Source organism: Dermacentor albipictus, chromosome 4, assembly GCF_038994185.2.
Source record: "Dermacentor albipictus isolate Rhodes 1998 colony chromosome 4, USDA_Dalb.pri_finalv2, whole genome shotgun sequence".
NCBI lineage: Eukaryota > Metazoa > Arthropoda > Arachnida > Ixodida > Ixodidae > Dermacentor > Dermacentor albipictus.
In genome coordinates, this window is record NC_091824.1 from 176,175,104 (window position 1) to 176,197,534 (window position 22,431).

The following is a 22,431-nucleotide window of genomic DNA, read 5'->3' on the forward strand; positions in this document are numbered from 1 at the left end:
GGTGTACGTGTATGTTCTGCGTCTTTCCGAAAATAACACAGTTGTGAGTAAGCGCTCGTGTGTCCCACTTCACTGTGTCCTTGTCAATTGTGCACGCTGAATATTTCCCTATGAAGGCATAGTAGGTTATCACCATGTGTAAAGAGCACTAGCAGTCTTATGGAACTGATTTATTTCTTAGTTTTTCAAAGTACCTTTCATCAAAGTCACTGCACTTTCAAAACCATTTGCCACGTCAGAGCCTCCCACACTGTTCTTGCACTCAGGTGTTTGTGCAGTATGTTGTGAATTGCCAGTGCGAGCTTATACAAGGTCTCCCCTATGCTATCAATCAGCACTCGTGTTGCATAGCAGAAGTTACAGTGCAGTGCAAAGTTGCATAGTATTCCACTTTGAAACAGGACAGCATTGCAAGCGCATGTCAGTTTTAGTTACAAGCAACTAAAATACGGGGCGTGTACAGCTGGCTACAGCATGTGTGTGCATGAAGTCATGACAAGGCACGACTATATTGCAGAAGTTTTCTCGTATTCTTTGCACAAGTGCTGTGCATCCAGGAGCGACACAATATTAAGTCCCCTAGGTCTGCATCTCGTGATCTGCATTTCCACCTGGCTTATGCATCAAAACATTACTAACTGCACTTGCAGTATTGTTCTTTATTTTAAATTTGTCTTCTTTGCATGCCAAGTCCATGTTGCTCTAGCTGAAGAAGGTGACTGGTAAAAACAAGTCCAGCTCTTCTTTCTTTAAGTCCCATGCATTCTGTGCACTAGAAGTGAAGAAAGATTAGTCACATTACAGAGGCACTGCTATTCTACATCTATTGAGGCTTATTATGATCAGCAACGTGGAAAAGGTGGCTCCACTGCCCATCTTTCACATACAACTTTGTACAGGGACATGCATATTTCACTTACCACTGTACTGTTATTGCTCAAATTTTGCAGAATCATTGCATGTTGGAGTCTGTCAGTGTAACACTTGGCATGGTTAATTGCCTGGTTTTTAAAGAAAGAAGTGCAAAGTTGCCTTCGTTTATGTAGATGCAAGCTGCTGCCTCGATGGCTCAAATAAACTTGTCACTGCCTGCCGGTCATGGAGGGTTTCTTGAAGAGGAGCTGGCAACAGGCAAGAACCCTCCATGACTGGCTGCCTTCTGCAGCTGCCTGCAGACAGAAATGCAAGTTTGTTTGCACTGTCATGGCAGCAGTTTGCAGCATGTTAAGCAAAATATGCACGTCCCTATATTTTTGTATTCCTTACGGACCAAGTTGGTACTAGGGTGGTTGCTTGGGCTAGTTGGTAATTCATGGTAAAAATGACGTACAGCGTGAAGGACAAGGACTGCGAGAGATGACCAACACCGCGCTGTGTTTGTCGTCTCTCGCGGTCCTTGTCCTTCACGCTGTGTGTTGTTCCTACCAAGTTGGCACATACCACATTAACCCCTTCCCCCCTCCCTCAACTATGCATTTGTGTAAATTTTAGCACGGTTATTGAAAAGAATGTCAAATTTGCATACTATGCATATCCAACCTGCCCTATTCTGCTGAACAAGGCAAGTAATAAGTCAGTTTTGCTCAATGCATTGCCAACTGCAATACGATTTTGCTGAATCACACCCACAAGACAGCTCAACATGGCTACAATTTTGTGAATAACTGTAGCCCTGCTAGACAGACAAGAATTCTGCTGTTGCTAGTGCACTGAACATACTTTCTCCATCAGCTAGTACTAGTGAATGGATAGCATGCACACTTGGTCAAGGATGCCACAAATGCCCGCAGCTATTCCTTCAAGGTGCCCATGGAAAGTGATTGACACAGTAGCGGTGTATACCTTCGCAAGGAAAAGGGACATTCAGTCGAGCTAACTAATGTAATGAACAAAGATACTTTAGTAATGCGATGGCAAAGATGCAAAACTGCTCACAAAGCTGGTTAATGTGCTTTAGAAGAGTGAACTGCTGGGCTAGTTGGTTATCCGACATAATAAACGAGTTTTGCGCCAAAACGACACAAGAAAGGAGACAACATGGTCACTTTCAACTGTTTAATGAGTGTAAAAGCACCCTACAAATATAGCCCTCCCAGACCCCGAGTGCATGCGCACTTGTACAAGGCATCAAGTAGATTCGGGTAAAAAGCACGTTATCTGAGCTAGTGTGAAAGGAATTTCTGCTCAGCCTCGTACAGAAAAACAGATGTGTCACTGACACAATTTGAACCAGCTTTTCTAACGTAAAATGCTTCCAAGGTTTCACATTTGTTACCTACCTCTACTTGATGCCTTGTATGCGTGCGCATGCACTTGGGGTCTGGGAGGGCCATATATGCAGGATGCTTTTGCGCTCGTCAAACAGCTGAACCTTTCTTGCAAGCGTGGTTTTGGTGCAAAATTCGTTTATTATGTGAATGTGCACACACTCAAACAAAGGGAAAGCAGTAAAGTCATGCGCTGCTAACTAACAGTTCGGGGCTCACATTAATATAATTTGTTCAGCATAATTTTTGTTCGTAATTATACATTTTTTATCAAAGAACATTCCATCTGAATGGAAATGCATATACAAGTTGCTATGCTGAGATCACAAACCGGAACATACAACATATTTATGCCTTTGATTTTTTTCTTTTCCTGATACCCAAACCAAACACCATCAACATTAGAGATTTTTAGTCCCAAACATGGCATACACTTGGCATTCAACATGCTAGTTCGATAACCATTACACTTGACGCTAGTGCATGTAATAGTTATCGAAAAACAGAAAATTGCGTAGACTTCACACTGATGGATTCAATTTACTGAAAAAGAAAGGCGATATTTTTCCTGCAAGAATGCTTCTTACACCCTTTTCTGTGATCTTTCAGTAGGGCTGGCCAACTATGCCTGTGGGCAGATCAGCTGAAGTGAATCTGGCAGTACTTCTATAACAACGTGCTGGGGAGGCCAACAATAACCACAGACATGAAGCACATGCAGATAGCAATTGAAACTAATGTGTTCCTTCATGCATGGTACTTTCACACTTAACCACTAGTTGCGACATAATGAATGATAATGATAGCGCTATCAGTTCTAACATTTTGTGTTTATCCCTCTCTGGATATTTAACATGTTACTGTGAATCATGGAGCTGAATGCTGGATACCCAGACCTGTTGCAGGATTTATTTTGTACAGTGAACTCTCACTTGAGTGAACTTCAAGGGACTCAAGGAAATAGTTCACGTAACTGAAAGTTCACTAAACTTAACATTCACTAGAATATGGAACTGCATAGGGCACAGCAGACATCGAGTCAAAAGTGTGAAATGCAACTTATGGAGTTATGTACATCATATATGAAGTACCAGTTACGGTGCTGCCTATCTCATTTAAAAAAAAATATCTAATTTTTATTTGCACTGGTGCTCGTAAAAGTGCAAGAAGTAACAAAGCTGCCCAGCGAGTCTATGTTCTTGCGACTTCCTCTGGCACAGCTTTTTACTGAGACACGAAGTCTTGCAACTTACCAAGGCATCCTAAAGCCTTGGCTAGAGTTACAGGATTTGAATCTGCCTCTGCCATTGGACCTTCTTCATCGCTCTTCTTTTTCGGGATGAATGCTGGAAACAATTTTCAGATCTGATAGTTCAGCACAGGTAACGAGCTCACTGTCGCACTGCATATAGTCTTCAAACGAAGTATTGCTGTCAATATCCAGCTGGTGACAGACCTCTGTCCACATCCCAGGGTCATTGCACTGTCCTTCTTGCTTGCTTTCACCACACAGTGGGAAGGCAAGATTTATGCCAGCAGTTTCTAATTGCAGCCAGTGTTACTGTTACATGGCTGGAGGGCCAGTTCGGGGCAGCGGGCATTGGCTATGACAGCGTTGCAGAGCGCAAAGCTTCATTGAACCAATTTCAAAAATGAGCCGGGGCCCACTGATCAAGTTCGTTCAACTGAAAGATTTTCTAAAAGTTTGTTATTCTGAAATGTTCATTGAATCAATGTCCATACAACTGAGAGTTTACAGGATTATAAACCTTTTTTGCCAGTGCAAAGCCACAAAAGCATGCCACGAGGTTTTGAGTGTTTCAGAGTGCCAATGTGTGTGTGAACACTCTTGTATTACATATATCACGGCTGCCAATTTTGTCAAAGCGTGCATTTCTGCACATCTTGAGACATTGTGCTACTGTTTAAAGCATGCATGTTTGTAAAAAAGTCGCATTCCTTGCCTCGATTCACTGTAAGTGCACAAAAACACCCTCTGGAAGAAGCAGGAATGAGCACTTCATGGCTGTAACCTTAAGGAGGCAATAAATGAAGTCAAGCTAATTTGAGAGATCAGTGTTCTAAACCAGCACATGTGCCACTGTTGCCAAGAGCAACATTTGTGTACATCAAATTTGCAAATGTGCTGCAAATGCGAGAGAAGTATGTTACCACCACTTTGGAAATTTGCAACTAGCTGCAGCTGACAAAACAATTCTGGTAGCATTTTGTCAAGAATAATCAATATTCTGTAAAACAAATGAAAATTTGGCACCAGCAGGTTGCCTGCATCGCCAACCACTACAAGGCGATGCTTGATGCCAATTCATCTCCTTTCGTGGGTGACCGAAATTGAAGAAGAGATGTAGTGTGTATAAATGCAATTTTCTCTATTATAGGCATTGGCACATAAATGCTGAGTGATCTTCCATAGGCTAATAAATCAATCAACTTTAGCCATCCTTGCAGTAACTGGTGTTCCTGGAAGTGCTATTCAAGTGAATGCCCGGATTGCACTCAATTGGCAAGACCTGTCGGAGGACAGAGCCCGTTAAACTAAAATGTGATGCGCCTTTGCTCTGACACAGGACAGGAGGTTGCAGCACCCCCTTGGCGGCAGTGGCCAAGGTACACGAGCCAGCTGCTGCAGTTGCAGGCATGGCACCACCACTGCACCAGCCCAGTTCACACCCCGTCGGACATTCATGACGACGGCCCCCTGGTCTCAGGCACCCCTGGTTCAGCAACCAGGCAGTCTGCCCGAGACCAGCACAGACCCATTCGAGCTGTCCAAGCAGGACCTGGCAGACATCTATGATGCCATCAAAAAGGTACATCCGCAAGGGGCCGCACAACATTTTCATGAAAGATCTCTTATGTCAGAGGACAACTCCGCACACAATCTTTATAGATAAAAGATTTTGAGTGTGCTTTGTTTCAACAGTTGTTGCTGAATGCGATAGCCTCATGGCCTCTCATCACCACTGAAAGCTGTGACCATCTTGACAACTTGATTGACATGACTGTGCATGTGAGCTTCAGATGAGGCACCATTTAGTCATGGCATTTAAATAAATTCACCCAAATCTGTTGTGTCTACTCCTGCATAATAGCAACGAAAAAGCAAAATATGGTGTGGGTTTTTAAACTGAAGAAAAAGGGCAGGCAGCCTTTAGAGCGAAATTGTGTGCTCCCAGCTGCATGTACAAGGTAGCTTGGATTTTGAAGTCTGAGCTTATGCCTATGGCGTCTTGCCCCCCCCTCCACACCTCTCTTTCTCTCTCCACACACACACACACACTCGTATGCTACAACAGAACTGCTTGTTGGCCTAATTGGTGCTTGCTAAAATACATGTCTTTCAACACACATACACACACACATGCATGCACGCACACTTTTACGGCTCGCCACCCCAGCAGTAGTGCCTATCAGCTATGCAAGCTTATTCACCAGTCCTTCCTTAAAAACAGACCTGTACAATGTATCGGTGTTGCTGTCATCAAATGAATTATGTCAACTGTTGTGCAACAGCAGTATTTTCCACTGCTGCTCAATAACAAACCTTGTGCCTGCCATGTCCTTCCTAATCCTTCCTTCCATGCTTGATGGCTGACCTCGTATTGCTGAACCACTTTTTATTGAAGTGGAGAAAGGTGTTTGAAGTGAAAACAGCTTATTTCAGAAATACCTTGCCACAAAAAGTGCTTCGATGTGTTCAGCAGTAGTCGAGTTGTTGGCAATCAAACACGGCCTCCGCTGTGCTCCCATTCCGTCTTCAATGCCTTGCACTGTGAAGGCTACGGCGCAGTGGGGTGTGCGCACAACGTTCCTCCTTCTAGATGTGTCGCCGTGGCATGCAGTTCTAATTTCATTTTGTATGTTAACGCAGACAAAAGACACGTTTTTTGCCTCAACTTAAAACACACACACAAAAGGAAAACACATAGAAGACAACATGGCAGGTGAACATCTGCCGCCCGTGTTGTCTTTATGCGTCTTTCTTTTGTGTGTGTTTTAACTTGTGGCAAAAAACATGTCTTTTAGCAAGCACCAACTAGGCCAACAAGCAGTTCTCTTGTAATGTAGACATCATGACTTGCGCCTCTAGTGCCTATGGCGTGCTAAACATCAGCCAAACGCAGTTGTCCTCAGCGAGCCGCAGTGCGTTTGGCCAGTGGACTCGAGGCAGAACCCCGCAGCGACCGTGGTATCTACGCAGCCAATAGCAGCCGTCTAGGGGTATGGCGAAATAGTGTATCCGATGATAAAACAGTGGGTCTAGAAAAGAGTGAAGACAGGGCCTTCTATTGAAAAGAGAGCATTTGAGAAAAAGGTGACTTCGCGATCTGCTTGTGAGCTCCGCGCACCGCGTACGAAAGCAAAACTTGCCTGACATGTTCACAGCAGCGTATGCTACCCGCTGGCTATGTTATTTCACCAAGCCTGAGGAGCGGTTCAGGGCCGCTTTAACATGCTACATGTCACGCTACCTGGCCCAAGTACATCTTTTGGCTGGAATATCAAATGTTAGCATTGCAGCACATGTTCCTCTATGCTGCAACATTAAGCCTACACTATAATTATTTACATAATTTGTTGTACCAGCATTGCGTTACAGTGCATTATTGTTTTCATTGCAAATTTCAATACTCAATGTGTGAGACCAGGATGTGTAGACACTATGTGAAAAGCAAGCACACAGTCATTGAATGACGCTACCAGATGTCCTTAACATGCACATAGCAGTGCCCCCACTAGAGTACAGTATGGCACGTTACTGTTTTTGACCTACATAGCATGAACGCACAGCACAACATAAACTGAAATTTGGGTAAGCACTAAGGAATTAAAAACCCTACGTAGCTTTTGTTGGAACATACACCTTTTGTTGACATAAAATTGAAATGTATTTCATAAGTGGACATAATTAAAAATGTTTGTTTACCCTACCGACTAAGAAAATAGCAAGAACGGGGACAGCAGTTACGAGTCCCCGACTCATCAGTATGTTCAATCAACAATCAGATAGTGAACAAAGTATTAGTGTGTCATCGTGACAACACTGTCATCGCTCCCATGCCATTTCTGTCATGCAGTTAGCTAGCAAAAGCTTATGCTCTCTTTAACATGCTTGGCTGGATGCATAGTGTGACAAATTTACACACACAACAGACCCATTTTCAAGCTTGCAAATGCTGTTCACAGCAAAAAAATAACAAAAATTTCTGGTCCTGCAAGTAGTGTACATTGTGAAGATCAGCATCCATGCATTGGCTGCATGATTGCTGGCAATGTGCCGGAGCTGTGTGGCCTGAATATAACACAGTCACTATTCAAATTACTAAAGGAATTAATCGGGAATCAGGCAGTCTTTTTGGAGGCTGAAGTTAACATACAATGAGAGAGAAAGCATGAGAGGCAGAATAGCACGAAAGCTTCATAAGTAAAAACTGGCAGCTGCCTTAACAGGTTAACCTTTAGTGCAGTTTGTCAACTGCAAATGTTATCTGTGCTGCAGTTTGGAGTTGTGTATATATCGTGCAGCACTGATGGCCAAAAAAAAAAAAAAAGGAGGATCACAGCACTGATATTGAAATACAGGCGTCAGCTTTGCAGTTACCTTTTCAATGTCCGATTAAGAAGACGCTTTAGCTAGAGTGTACTAGAACCTTTCTAAAGTGGTACGACTGCAGCCTGACTCGTTTTGTGTAGCCAGTAGCATTGGTGCTGCAGTCAGCAACTATTGAAGGCGCATCGTGACGAAGCGTGTTGCACACTAGAGCACGGCCGGTCTGGAACACAGATCTGGCGTCTGACCAGACATGCGCTCCAGACAGGCCTTACGTAGAGCTACAGTTTGCTAGATGCACTCAATAGTTAGTGATGACAATGCTGCCACTGTGACCAGCACATCGCGCGATACATGTGAAAAGGCATGGGGTGCATCAGTTGGGGCACTGCCCATATAGTCCAGTTCACTGTACTTTAGCTTGGAGGCTCCCATCTAAATACATGGGAAAAAAGATATCATATTTCTTGGTAATCACTGCACTGATATTGATGAGGTTTGTTGCATTTCAAATAAAAACTTAGAATTTGGTGATTGTAGAAAGTATATTTTTATTTAAGCCGTTAATGTCTAAAATTTTATAAAACCAATATCACAATTGGATACACTGTACCTAATAATACATCTAAAGCGGACAAAATTTGATGTACGATACACCACTCAAATGTACTGATCATTTGCGAGTAGGACTCTTGCAATACTCTGGTAAACATTGCAAAAAATTCATAATATACTAAATTTGTCTGGTTTAATGCTTCAATGGATGCAGTTAACAGAACAGCGATATCCATTTTTGGTGCAGAGTTACATGCAAACTTTGTGCTTTGTTTCGTTTTACTCGCCAGTTTCCAGGAATTTCCAAAAACAATTTCAGGCCCTCAAATGAAATTCTGCTTCCTAGAGTCACTAGAACTTTCCAGAAAAGCACTTCTGCATTTTACGTGTATATGTTTGAATAGGGAAATCGTAATTGGCGTCAAGCTAAAAACTTAAAGGGACTGTGAAATTGTTTGGACAATTTTTGTAGATACGTAGGGTACAGCTATAGTAACACATCAGCAGCACCACAAGTGTCATGTTAAGAGAGCTACGGACGATTACAAGTTACCCTCCTCCCTAGGCATGCTTTTCCTCCTCAACTTGTTTGCCGGGTGATTGGGGCGGCTCTGCATCAATGATGTGGCGTAGTGTTATCTACTTCCGACTGTTTTGGAGCCAGCTCTCTACAACCTCTCTGCTAGCCACCTGGCTGTCAAGCAGCGAGCGTTGCAAGCGTTCTGTTGCAGCGCCGAGCATGCCTGGTGGTTGGGTGGAGGCGTAAACCAAAATCCCTCCATACTATTACCACCGTGATGAAGGGGCTTTATCGTAAACGTGAGCAGCCTGAGCAGCTTGCACAGTGTAGCCACCTGGTGGCACAGACTTTAACCAGCCAAACACAGAGCTATTATTGCTGTAAAGAAGCGTAACACATTTTAAACATTTAAAAAGATGGGTTTATAATAGCGCTCGTGCTGAAAATTTACACCAGCAACAAAGTTGAATACACTTGGTAACTGCTATATTAGTAATGCAAAAAGGGTTAGGCGTGCAGCCACAAAAGTGAAGTGGACAACACGAACTCTGCGTTCGTGTTTGTTGCACACTTCTTTTGTATCCGTGTCTGCACGCCTTACCCTTTTTTGCATTATGAATCCTTACCAACTAGCTCAGCTTTCTATCGTTCTATGCTATATTAGCTCTGTGCCACCAGATGGCTGCATCATGCAGGCTGTTCACGTTTGCGCCTCCGCTCATCTGGTAAAACACTTTGCGTTTACTCGAATACCGGACATATCGCCGACCACGTTTGCAGCCTGCAACACAGTAAGGACGAACCATGGTGCTTGCGAAAAGAGATTGACACCAACACAGAGCACGTTGCAACACAAGCAGACGGCACTTGCTGTGTGCCAGAAGTGTTTGAATGTAGTGATGAATTGTCATTTTGAATTCTCTTTCTGTTACTTTCTATAGAAACAGGTTAACCAAGATTGCAAATATTACAAACATTTGTTCACCATAAAGACGGAAAAATGATTGATATTGCGACCTGGGCAGCCAATCGGATAGCTTGTCCAACTGACGTCAGATAGGGCAGCTGAAAACCCAGGGGAGCAGCACTGCTGCACATTATTAAAACCTTACAATAAATTACATGCTTTTTGCCAAGCGTTTAAATGTGTCACTTAATGATCAGAAGGATTTACCCTAATGACTCGGTACATTTGTACAAAATCATTTCAGGGTCCCTTTAAGTGGCTGGACTGAACGTGCCGATGGAAATGATGCTGTTTCTGTCATCATCCTTTTTTTTTTTTCATGCAGGAGTTATGGGTGTCAAAGCCTCAGCTGAACGAAATTGCCAGCTACTACTTTGATGGCCAGGGAAAAGCTTTTCGCCCGATGATCTGCACCTTGATGGCCAGAGCTGTGAACATTCATGTGCACAATAGAAATGTGTAAGTGGTTGCTGCTACTGTCTGTCAGTTGAGATGTGGATGCGTTCATTTTCACATTGAGTGTGACTGTCATAAATTGTGCCAAGGAAAATTGAGGTACAACGAGATTCATTAGTTATAAAGTTATGCCTCATGGTGTATGTTGTGTCAGCAGAATATGGCAGTTTTAATGGCTGTGGAGTCACAGTAATATGTATTTCTGTGTTTATACAGCTTTGCTGTAGCTGCTACATTGAACATTCTTACATGTGTGTATAAAATGTCTTGGTCCTTTATGCAGACTTTTAGATTTTCAAAAGAAAGTGGCATTATTGTGCGAAATGATCCACACTGCCAGCCTTGTCCACGATGATGTCATTGACACCTCCGACACACGGCGAGGAAAGCCCAGTGTCAACGTGTTATGGGGGCAGAAAAAGGTGAGGATGATGACAACTGATGAATGTTCCCTGCATTTCTTTCACAGCAGAAATAGAAAAACGTTTTACAGCAGGCTTTGATTTGCACAGTTGTTGGTGGGAAAAGACTTGCAGGTTCTGCGGCTACTGAAGGGCTTCCTGAAGCCACAGCACTGGCTGGGAAAGTACAAGCTTTTGCCAGTGTTATCATGAAGTTTGAGTCCTGTTACAAATAGCTGGGACAGTGATGTGGATAATTAGCATTACAGAACACAGGTTATTATTTGGGCCTGTATAGGATGTGCTCAGTGTGGAACAGACACTGGAACTGAGACATGTGCTTAACAAGTGTAATGACAGTAAATAGTTTGCGGTTGAGCTGGCCAACTAATTGCATGAACAGCTCAAATTTCAATTCAGCATGTTTTCAACCCTTGGCGTTCTCACTTCACTGGTCCTTTTGTTGGCCTCTACTGCTTCATGACTATTTGGTGTAGGTGCAGGCAGGCCATTTGCCAAAATTGTAGATGCAATAAAGGCTTTGAACACAGACAGAACACAAGTCTTTGTGGAGAAACACTTTATGACATAGAAAATGTCCTTTCACAGGCAATTCTAGCGGGTGACTTCGTGCTCTCCCGAACAGCACAATTGCTTGCCAAGATTGGGAGCAATGACGTCAATAGTTTCCTGTCTCAGGCAAGTAGCGTTTATCGCATGGCTCTACTGTATCATAGCAGTTTTGAACATACTGCATCAGCTGGCGTTGTTTATACATTGCACCAGTAGGCCTGTGCAAGAAGCTTAACTTTTCGCAGGGAGTGGTGCTTGCACGAGAAAGCATTCTGAGAGCAGTATTACAAGCCAGAGCTGGTAAACATGCTTCAGAATAGCTGCTCTTTTTTTTTTCTCGCCCTCTCAGTCATCCCACGCACTTTTCTCACTGCTTCCAATGCCTGCAAAGATTACAGGTATAAAAGAAAAAAAATCAGGACAGTCCAGGCAGCATATGGATTCACCTGAGCTTGGATGTATTTCATCAAGCTCATGGGGAGGGACACAAAGGAAAACATTTGAGGCCAGCTAGCTACATGTAGAGTGTGTATGTGTTGGCACCCAAGATCACTCATCCCTGTGCTCTTCAAACAGGTTCTTGTGGACTTAGTTCAAGGAGAATTCATGCAGCTGGGTTCCAAAGAAGACGAGGGAGAGCGATTCTCTCATTATATACAAAAAACATTCAAGAAGACTGCCAGCCTCATTGCCTTTGCCTGCAGATCCGTGAGTGCCCTCGAGGCTTTTTTTTTTTTTTTTGACAGCTCAACATCATGCGCTTTTGTAAGAGTGATGTAAAAATGAGGCGAGTTGGATAGCGATCAGATAATTTAACTGCATGGCAGAGCACTACCACAAAGCAGCTGAACTGGTGCTATTGTACACAGTATTGTGCATGGTGCATTTAAAAACAAGATAGTAATGAGATCGAGAGGACATCCAAAATGTAGTCAAATATTACAAAGCAATTACATGACGCATTTAATGGCCTTTCTATCTCCATGATCAGAACATCAAATCTTGCCACAACTTCCAGCATCGAACTTTGAGTGCAATATATTTAGCTCTTTACTGAAGAATATTCATTGATATATGTGCTCTTGCCCTGAAGGGTTCCTTTCTTCCATAAGAAATTGATTCTCACAACCAACCAGAAATCGGATGGGCCACAATGAGGAGACTGTAGGGGAAAACAGTCAAGAGCATCACATTGACCTTTTGCATAAGTAATTTGAAGAGGGATGCCACCAGTTTTTTTACAGGTAGTTAGTAGAAAAATAAACACCTAAATGCACATAGTTCTGTGGGCATATAGGGACTAAGGTGAACAGAAAACTAGACATGACTTTTTTGGATCTTCTTCGTCTAATACAGTGAGAAGGCATCCAGCATGTGCAGCCATTTATGGAAGAAGTATTAATAATGCCTGTCTCTTTAGGTATCCATACTTGGAGGTGGAGATGAGAAAATACAGGAGGCAGCCTACCAGTATGGCAGAAATGTTGGCATTGCATTTCAGGTTAGTATACACAGCGCTTTACAACGGAAAAGCACTGATTATTGCACTGACTTTCAGTTGGTTGACGACCTCCTAGACTTTGTATCCAGCCAGTCTGATCTCGGCAAGCCTGCTGCTGCTGACCTCCGGCTAGGACTTGCCACTGCACCTGTCCTGTTTGCTTGTGACAAGGTACAGCGCTTTCTGCAAACACACTGCTCAGACTTTGTGCAAGTCTTTCCTGCAGTGAATGGCCCATGTTTTTTTTTTCTTTCCCAGTACCCTGAGCTGAATGCTATGATAATGCGACGCTTCTCAGAGCCTGGAGATGTGGAAAGGGCCTATGAGGCAGTTCTGAAGGTAAGTAGCCCAGCATTACAGAAATCTGAGAAAGCAGGCTTTCATTGCGCTCAGCTAGTAACATTTTCTTGGTGCATCTTGTCTTCTAGAGTGATGGCCTAGAGCACACGCGGCTGCTGGCACAGAAGCACTGCAGCGAAGCCGTGCGGCACCTCGCACCGTGGGTCGAGTCACCAGAAAAGCAGGCACTGATCAGCATCACCGAAAAAGTGCTCAACCGCAAGAAGTAACCACAATGCAGGCCCACGTCCATTCCACAAGACGAAACTGGGCTACACAAAATAGGTGCAGAGATTTAGACAAACTGTACATAAAACAAAGCCAATGCCTGCAGCCCTAAAACTCTACCACCGCCCATGTGGAGAGAGGAGTATATGCGTCGAGCTGTTTCATATATTTTGCCTGACAATCGGAAGGAATCTGACAAAGTGACCTTCACAAATGTGATGGCCATTGCGTGCTTAAAAAAAAAAAAAAATAGTGCTATTGAACTTTGCGCATGCAGAAGACAACGAAGGCGCTGTCTTTCCGATGCTTATAATGGCTCCATTTGTTTGCCTGAATTTCATCTGTGAGTGCTGATACCAGCACTGGAGAGAAGTGGCAAGCAGAGCAACAGATAACACGGGTGCTAGTTGTACATAAGACCTCTCTCTGATTAATGTACATAAAAGTAATGAGCTTGGCCTTGAATATAAATCATAGACAAGAAAAAGCATTTCTGTGTGGGAAAGTTACGTTCACTGTACACTAAGATGGCATACTTGCAATGACGAAAATTACTATTGTTTGAAAGAGTTTATAACACGACCAACCAGTTATACTTAATAATTACACGTTATTTATCTTCTGCAAGTTAGATGTGCTTGCAGAGTATACATACTACCCTAATAATGCTGTTAAAAAAATAACCTGTACATAGGAGTATATGACGTTTTGGGAAGTACTATAAACATATTAAGCCTATTACTGTAATTGAAAATAAGAAAGAAAGGATTGTTTGGCCTCTTTGTTACAGTTACATAAGTCATTGATGTTTTAAGGCATTCATTTGTAATGGAACACTAACAGATCTAAACAAAGCAAATAAAAATTAACAAGTGTCACCAGACTGTGTTCCTTTGGCATGGTTCTTTTTTTTGTGCATCTTTGACTAATGAAATCCACATACTTCCACACATTTTTCTTTCGTTGAAAACGTAAGTACCATGTGGTCCTGGTATCTCCTAAAAATATATTTTACATGATGCTTTCACAATGTAGCAAGGGTTAAGTAGTTGGTATATAAAAAAAAGACTGCACAGTGCACAACATTAAACACCCATTTCTGCAGCCTCTCGTAACTGAGAAAAGGGGTCTAAACTGTACACAATGTAAAAAAAATGTTGTTGCCACCATTGGCAGTCGGCAAAAAAATTTGCTACACCCGCAATATGACAAGCAGTAGAATGTCTCCGGGGAGCTGCATGTCCCATTTGGCACAGATAGGTGCGGCCCCATCAAGACTGAGAAGGCCAATCGCAACATGCACCGTACCTCGCAATATCAGCAGAAAGGTCCTAGAAACCCCTTTCATTAAGTGCTTGAATATTCTTGAATTCCATTTTCGCCCACACTTGGCAGGGTTTGTTTTCATATCAGCCAAAGTCAAACCAACCCAATCTGGTTAGCAGCTTTACAGCTGGAGGTCAAGGAGGCTATCGGTAGTAGTTTGCTTGCTAAGCCTTTTTCGGTTACCTACAAAAGTTCTCACTGTTTGCAAAAAATGTTGCCTCAGTCCCCCAAGTGCTAGAAGGTTGTGCACGAAAGCTGCACTGAGCCCTGGAGTCGAGCAAGTGTTGACAGGCGAGCCTCGTGCAGTGTTTCCCATCCATCTACACTAGTATCGGCAAACATTTTGTCTGGCTTCAGTCAGTGTTGGGAAATTAATCTTTTTTGCACAATCCATTTGTTGTAGACTTCGATGCCTACCTCATAGCCCCTCAGTTTGCTTCGCTTGGACCAATCTCGTACTGATGAAGCAGTATTTGGGCAGAACTATTGCCAGGCTGCTCAAGGCAGCTTACTCGTTACAATCTGCTGGTTGCTGCATAAAGCCATTAACCTCTTCGTGCATGAATTTTTATGTTGTGAAAAAATTTGACAAGCCTTTGTTTAGGCCCAATATACCTAGACAAGCATCACTTTTCCAAAGAACAGCTTGTACTTCCTATGTGATAGACTGTGCAGTTACATTTTATGACCTCGTATTGACCCTTTTCACGAAGCAATTTGCTCTAGAGAAATGAGATGGCGCTTTAGGCGGCACACTGCACATTGCCTCAGCGAAAACACACAAATACGGCATTACTACCCACTCCCTGCTTCCATGCGATCAGCTGTCGGAAATGCAACTGGGATTTTGCCAACGTACTGTGCTCCAGCCTCGCTGCAAAATATGGCGCGGTGGAGTGAAGACCCACGCAGTAGTTGGCTGCTAAAATTGTGACTGGCATATTAAGGAATGGAATGAATCTGTGTTCACAGACCACTGCTACAGACGGCTGCCTGTGTTGCTGGCTCTTCACTCAAATTCACTCATCCACCAGCATTGTAACCCTAACCTCCAAGGAAAGGACTTGAACCCCAGAACACCTGCACAAGTGAGCACCACTCATTGTACGGTGACAAAGGAAGCAGCGCCGCTTCTTGGCACACAGGAAGTTTCTTGCACGTTATCTACACACATCCACTCATCTCTCATGCAAACTTATGCCCACTCTATTACCAACATATCAAAAATAAGTGAACAGGCGCACAATTTAATCAATGTGCTGATGAAGCATGGGAAATGGAAACTACTCTGACTGCACACTAATGTTCAAAGCTGAACGTTTTGTAACAGTCCACACAGTAAGAGAGTGACTAGTGATATAATAAGTATTTGATAAAAGCTATTACAACGCACTGAACATGCCCATGAGCAATCAGGAAAGTAAACGATCGGATAGTGACCGCCCAGGGAACTTTACCAAGTCGAAAACGTGACAAGCTATTGCTTAAAACTGTTAGCTAAATAAAGAATGAAGAGCTAGACACAGTGATACTGATTCAATTCATAAGCGGAAAGTTAGTACAGCTTGGAATAGATTTTTAGCCCCGCCTTTATTACAAGCACCGTATATGCTGCTCGTGCCATTTGGATAAAGCATAAGAAGCTCCCAAAGTGCTTGCATGTCCTTTGAAGCTGTAGCCAAAGTTTCACGTGTAGTCCACCAAGTCACCGTCTATGATATCCGCCAAAACAGAGGTTTGCAAAGCTGCAACAGCATCGCATACATTCATTGTAAACACAGAGGCAACGGAGGCAGCTGAGGCAAGCAATGAATGCATCCCTATGTGATCAAAAGAGGCAGTGCCCACAGGATTGCCGTGAAAAGGGTCAATAAAGAGATTTCAAATGCAGGAAACTTGGGACGAAATCTCAGAAGCATCGAAAAAACATGAAACCTTGCTTAAATAAATGTAGTGCATTTCTCGTAGCTCCAGCTAGTACAAGTTTCTTTAAAGCTTCACAACCTCGTCATTGAATGACTAATTCATAGCTTCAATACCTAGGCCAGATCCTTGCAGACCTCAGTTTTTGTCAATTTTGCTTTGCAAAAATTCAAGGAGCTTCACGCAAGCTGCAAAACAACTTGTTGCTGTTGCTATTAGCGCTTGGCACATGGCAGGTTCCATGCTATCTTCTTCATAAACATTGCTGGCATTTTACTTTTCTGACCTATTCATTACCAATAATTGTGCCAAGAAAGAGCATAGCCCATACAAAGGATCTATTGCGCCACTGAATTTGTTCTTTTGTGAGAAAACAAAGCTCTGCACTCCTCCACAAAACAACCCATAAATGAGTGTTGTAGCATACATGACCTATCAACTAATGCTTGCCTCACAGAACCACCCAAATGTCTTGAGTGATTCAAAAAACCACCACTCGTGAAATCGTTTAAGGGGGAACAGTGCCATAGGAATTCTCAAAGCAATCGTAACAAACCAAACGCCAAACTGCAAATTGCATGTACAAGGGCTCCAAAAATAAAAACAATGCAGGCAATTCCCCTGCAAGAGTTTCTGGTACAAAACTTTGTGTGCCAGCGACGCGTTTGGCCAAAGCAGCAAACACGCAACACTACCAATGTTCAAAAAGCTCGTCAACTACACCATTTAAAAGACTATTCTAGCTTTTGCCACTGAAATCTCTTGTTCTGCACTGAAGTGACAAAAGGGAAACTATGAACATTTTATTTCTTGCAGCAGAAAAGCATCCTCTGAGAACAGTGTACACATACATACACATTCAATGAATGCGGAGTTTAGAAATGCACTTAATGCTCGCAAAACTATTCATGCCACCCTAGTGAATGACAATCCAGAATACCACTTTTATTCTTGCGTATCTGAAATAATGAACAATGGATGATTTGTTGGCACACGCCAAAATATTACAATACATGCAGCAGTGTGCTAAAAGCCAAGGACAAAGTTACAAATGTACACCTTGTGCTGCCTACTTGCTACTGGCATCCCTTTGGCAGAAGAGTTTATGCCGGCTCCTGTGGAACTTGACACCTTTTCAGCTTTAAAACGCATTCAACATAACGTGCTGGCCCTTCTGAGCAGGGCTTGTGTGCTCTCCTCTGTATGTGTGTACATGATGGCGCTGAAACCTTTCCAAGGCAATTAACACTCTGACAGAAAGTGAAAGCTAAGAAGTTTGGGAGCACCTGTTCTGAAGGGATTCAGACTATTTGAAGCCATACTGCTTGTCTCGCCACTATTCTGTGAAGTGCAGCATAAGTTGCCCCCCTCTTCGTTGGCCAATCGCCTGTCTCTTAGAGAGGGACGTGTGCTGGTTAATCTGATCAAGAACTGCTGTCACATGCAGGAGGTTTAGTGGCAGACCCTCATGTAGGGTTTAAACTCCTTTTGGATCAAGGCCACACATCGCCTTCTTTGCCACACACGAGATTGACAAGGCATGGTTGAGCAATAACCACTACTGCCTCTACAGCCAGGTGTTTCACAAGATACTAATGCAGGCAGTTTACCTTTTGCGAATCTGAGACAGGTCCTTCCCACTCAGCAGCTGCTTGACATCATCTGCATCGAGAGTTTCATACTTGAGCAGTGCCTCTGCCAGCAGCTTGTGCTCTTTCTGGTGAGTCTTCAGGATTGCCTTGGCCCTTTCGTACGACTCCTGACATAGAGCAATGAGAGAGCACCATTTACAAACTTAGCGCAAAAGGTAAGCTAGAAGAGGAAATTTGAATACAGATGGAATAAATGACAGGCTGAGGGAACGCCATATGCAGGTGCGGGCATTGCCAGGATTGGGACATCTGGCAGATCATTATAAAAGATGCCGCTGCACATTTTTGTCTAGAGGTGCAAGTGTTCTTGGTATGTAATAAAAACAATACATGAAGCCTCTTGCATTAAAAAAGAATGTGATAGCTGTGTGAGCACAGCATCAATCGTGCTGTCATGTAAAAAATTTTATTCATCTTTGTCAGTGGCTGCGCAATACGCATACAGAATGACTTGTCATGGGCATTCACATTGACTGCATGCTTATGTCATCACACGGCTTGTAATTAAAGGTGGGCGAATATAAACTTTATAGAATACGAATAGTAAGTATTGAATAGTGAGATGCAGACACATATATACAGTGGAACCAAGATTATACGACTTTCTCGGGACCACGAAAAAGCGTGAAATCCGAACATAAATTATGCCTATAAAAATACTTATTTGGCGTGACGAATATACGAGAAATTTCAATATAAACTACCGTATTTACTCGCATAATGATCGCACTTTTTTGTCAGAAAAATTGACGCAAATTCAGGGGTGCGATCATTACGCGGGATGCGGGTGCGGGACACCGAAACAAAAATGGCGGCCGGCGGAACACGCCGAACGCGATTTTTTTTCTTCTCGTGAGTACATTACGTGCATTGAAACAGTTTCTTCCGTATCAGTGATGAATAATATCGTTAATATCGGCAAGTTTGCGGCAATAACGTAGCCATGTTCACTTTGAGGGGACAGAAACAGATGGGCGCGCTTAGCTGCCAGTGACATAGAAACACATGGCCGGCGTGCTGCGGAAACTGCGGCATCTGTCTTCACTACTATCCTAACACAGCACGTATCCGCTAAGGGTGGGCGAATATCTTTGCTGTGTTACAAGCGTCGGCGTATGAATAGGGTACACATTTTAACGTGTCAGTGTAAACGTGACTACTATCATTGCCGCGCGCGATTTGTTGCGTGCTCACGAGTGCTGTTGAAAAGAATCGAAAGGCGCCGACAATGTTGTGCCGAAAGGCACAACATCGTCGTCGGGCTCCACGTACTCAGCAAAGGTCGTGGTGAGGTTTAAAACCTCGAAATCGTCGTCGGCGATGCCTGCATCAGCATCAAGCGGCATTGAGGTTGTTGCATCCCCAGCAGAGGAAGCAGTCTCTCGCTTAAAGCCACAGTGTTTGAACAAGTTAGCGATTGTGCTTCGCGACACTGCGTTCCATGAACTGGCAATAAAATGCATGGCTTCGAGCACACTGATCTTATTTTTCCCACTTGCTGCACTCCATAGTCACCAACCGACACTGCACCAACCGCTTCCGGTACCCTTGCTCGGCGCACTTAATGATGCCGGCATCCAACGGCTGCAGCCGGCTTGTGCAGTTGGGCGGAAAAAAAACAACCTTTATCTTCATCAGGCTAGACGTATCGGGAGGGTGGCACGGTGCGTTGTCTACAAAAAGTAATATTTTCCTCACCTCAGTATCCACTTTGTTATCCAGCTTCTGCAAAAAATTGCTGAAGAGCGAAGATCTCATCCATGCCTTTTTGTTGAAGTTGTAGCTGCACGGCAGCGTCTTCAAGTTATTAAAGCACCGTGGCTTTGCAAACTTTCCAACAATGAGCACGGGCAGCCTCTCGGAACCGTCCTCGTTAGCACAGAATAGTGCCATCACACGCTCTTTACTACGCTTGCCACCATGACAGCTGTCACCCCTAAACACAAGGGTTTGCTCGGGCTGCATATGGTAAAAAATACCGCTCTCATCGGCGTTGAAAACGTCACAGGGCTTGTATGCAGCAATCATCTCCGGCAGTGACTCCATCCACTCGTTCACCGTTGAAACATCCACAAAAGTACTTTCTCCACAGGAGTGGCTGTACACAATCCTGTTTCGTTTTTTAAAGTGATCCAACCATTCGTTCGATGCCTGAAAGTCGTTGATGCTCAGACGCAATGCCACAAGGTCCGCCTTTTCTTTTAGAATGGCGCCATCAATGTTGATCGCAGAGCTCCGTGCTTGATGCAGCCACTTGACGATAACTTTTTCTAACTTCTCATGCTGTCCTTCTTTTGCCGCTTTCTGCTTGAGCCCGAACTTGTTGACATTCTGCAATATCCCCGTTTTGTTTTCCAGGATCGTCTTAAGTGAAGATTCGGGTATCTTGAGGTCCTGGGCAATGCTGGCTTTCGTGGTTCCATGTCGCTTTCCCACTTCCTCTATAATATTCAGCTTGTCACCGAGCAACAGAACTTTCCGCTTTCGGGACATTATCGTGTTGCTCCACACAACTCAAAACCTCCGCTGAAAACTGGCTGCTAGGATTACAACAAAGAACACGTGCGATAAACCTAGGCCTCTCCGCACAACCTTGTCGGTGATCTGTTGCTAGGAAACTAGGAGAGAAACGCTTCCCCAATGCGACGAGAGGCGACGCCACCGAGAAGAGAGGGAAAAAGTGATTGTGGAGAAGAAAAGGCTATTTCAGCACAGCGGGCGGGTGCTGGTGGGGGAGAGAGAAACGAACGATGAGACGAGGCAGGGAAGAAAGCTGTGCCGGAATGAGCTGGTTGATCGGTGTCAAGCGCTCCGCATGCGGAGAGACGGAGTGAGGAAAGAGACCTGCAGCAATTTTCTTTCATCTGCCGTTGCGTCCCGCACTTAGCGAGGGTCATTGTATAACGCGGGTCAGGCGTAAAATTACGTCGGATAACCAAGGTTTTTAATGCGCTGCTTCTATGGGGACTTTGCCGGGACTGTGCTAATCCGTTGTAAGACCTAGGTCGTTGCAAAACCGGGAGACGTATAACTGGGGTTCCACTGTATACAGCAGGAATATTTATTTTGGCATACTGTGCCTGTACCAACTAGGTGGTGCAAAATAAGACAGCTAATTATCAGGAATGAAGGACCAGTTTCAAACACGATCACTAATTGTCATTAAAAGAACTAAACAAATAGCTTAGCACCACCTTTAGAGACCGGTTGCAAACAAGCTTTCCAAGAATGAATAGCTGCATTATGCATTTTGTTTCTGCATTCGTTCAAAAACATTTGTCCCACATCCAATAACTTATGATACTTCGCTTAGCAGATGGAGAACAGTAGCAAAAATTTAGTCGAGTGTTGCGAAACATTTGGTGAGCGTTCAATATTCTATTCATATTTTGAAATTTTGAATGTTTGCCCACCCCTAGTTGTAACGTTTTTCCAAAGTAAAGATAAGTTGAAGACCAGTGTTCTTTCAATCCTTGTGCCTTCAAATGTTTCTTTCCCTGTGATTTTTTTGTCTGTCGAATATGTTCTGCTAGCCATTAAAGGGGGCCACTAAAGTGAAACATTGAATCAGTTTAAGTTGATAAGATATTCTTGAACTACTCCACTTTAGTTGACTTGGCAGTAACAGGTTGATTATTAGTACAGAAAATGAAGGTCAAAGTATCCTTTTTGAATTTCACGCCAAAACCTTGGGGCCGGTACGTCAGTGTGACATCACTGATTTGCAAAGTATTTTTGCATTTCGGCCATTCTGGTTCTGTAAAAGTTCTGTCTTTTGGCTCTCTTGGAACACAGTGTGGTCCATGTTTACCAAGAGAAGCTTGACTCGGCCCTAACAGACTGTGTCAAAATGCATGACGTCACGGCAAGCTGGTGCGGGAATTTCAAGTTGGCGTCTCTCTCACTCGTGCATCTCTTCTGGTGTACCAAGCATCTTGCGTTAAGAGTGGCTTTTTGTAATTGTGGAACAGTAGCTTACTAACACAGGTGGAATAATTTTTCTCCTTAGTGTCCCCTTAAAGCACTGTAGATTCCACCACATTATTCCACTGTTAATATGCTTCACTTTAACCTAAGAAACTGCTGGTATCCCCTACAGCTTAATTCTGCTCAGTTTTGTGGCTTCCGGTTTTATTCCCTCTACATTTATC

General features: G+C 43.5%; 2 protein-coding genes across 7 annotated transcripts in view; one reads left to right on the forward strand and one right to left on the reverse strand.

The window, feature by feature from the left end:
* qless (decaprenyl diphosphate synthase subunit 1 qless) overlaps positions 1–14,262 on the forward strand; it is a 67,690-nt gene extending 53,428 nt beyond the window's left edge. The window contains exons 2-10 of one of the 2 annotated variants that reach the window (XM_065440436.1): positions 4,856–5,098; positions 10,207–10,340; positions 10,621–10,759; positions 11,348–11,437; positions 11,888–12,019; positions 12,732–12,812; positions 12,870–12,983; positions 13,071–13,151; positions 13,241–14,262. In XM_065440436.1, the coding sequence (XP_065296508.1) occupies positions 4,856–5,098; positions 10,207–10,340; positions 10,621–10,759; positions 11,348–11,437; positions 11,888–12,019; positions 12,732–12,812; positions 12,870–12,983; positions 13,071–13,151; positions 13,241–13,381 (1,155 nt within the window). In that variant the 3' untranslated portion in view covers positions 13,382–14,262. The remainder of the gene's footprint in view (positions 1–4,855; positions 5,099–10,206; positions 10,341–10,620; positions 10,760–11,347; positions 11,438–11,887; positions 12,020–12,731; positions 12,813–12,869; positions 12,984–13,070; positions 13,152–13,240) is intronic. The other variant, XM_065440437.1, reaches the window with a different exon arrangement.
* The window catches only part of YME1L (ATP-dependent zinc metalloprotease YME1L), a 185,911-nt gene that overhangs the window by 8,214 nt on the left and 155,266 nt on the right, over positions 1–22,431 (reverse strand). For 2 of the 5 annotated variants that reach the window (XM_065440431.2, XM_065440432.1), the window contains exon 18: positions 18,239–18,387. In XM_065440431.2, coding sequence (XP_065296503.1) covers positions 18,239–18,387 — 149 coding nt within the window. Of the gene's footprint in view, positions 1–639; positions 773–11,524; positions 11,695–13,442; positions 16,451–18,238; positions 18,388–22,431 lie in introns of those variants that run through there. The other 3 variants (XM_065440433.1, XM_065440435.1, XM_065440434.1) reach the window with 3 other exon arrangements.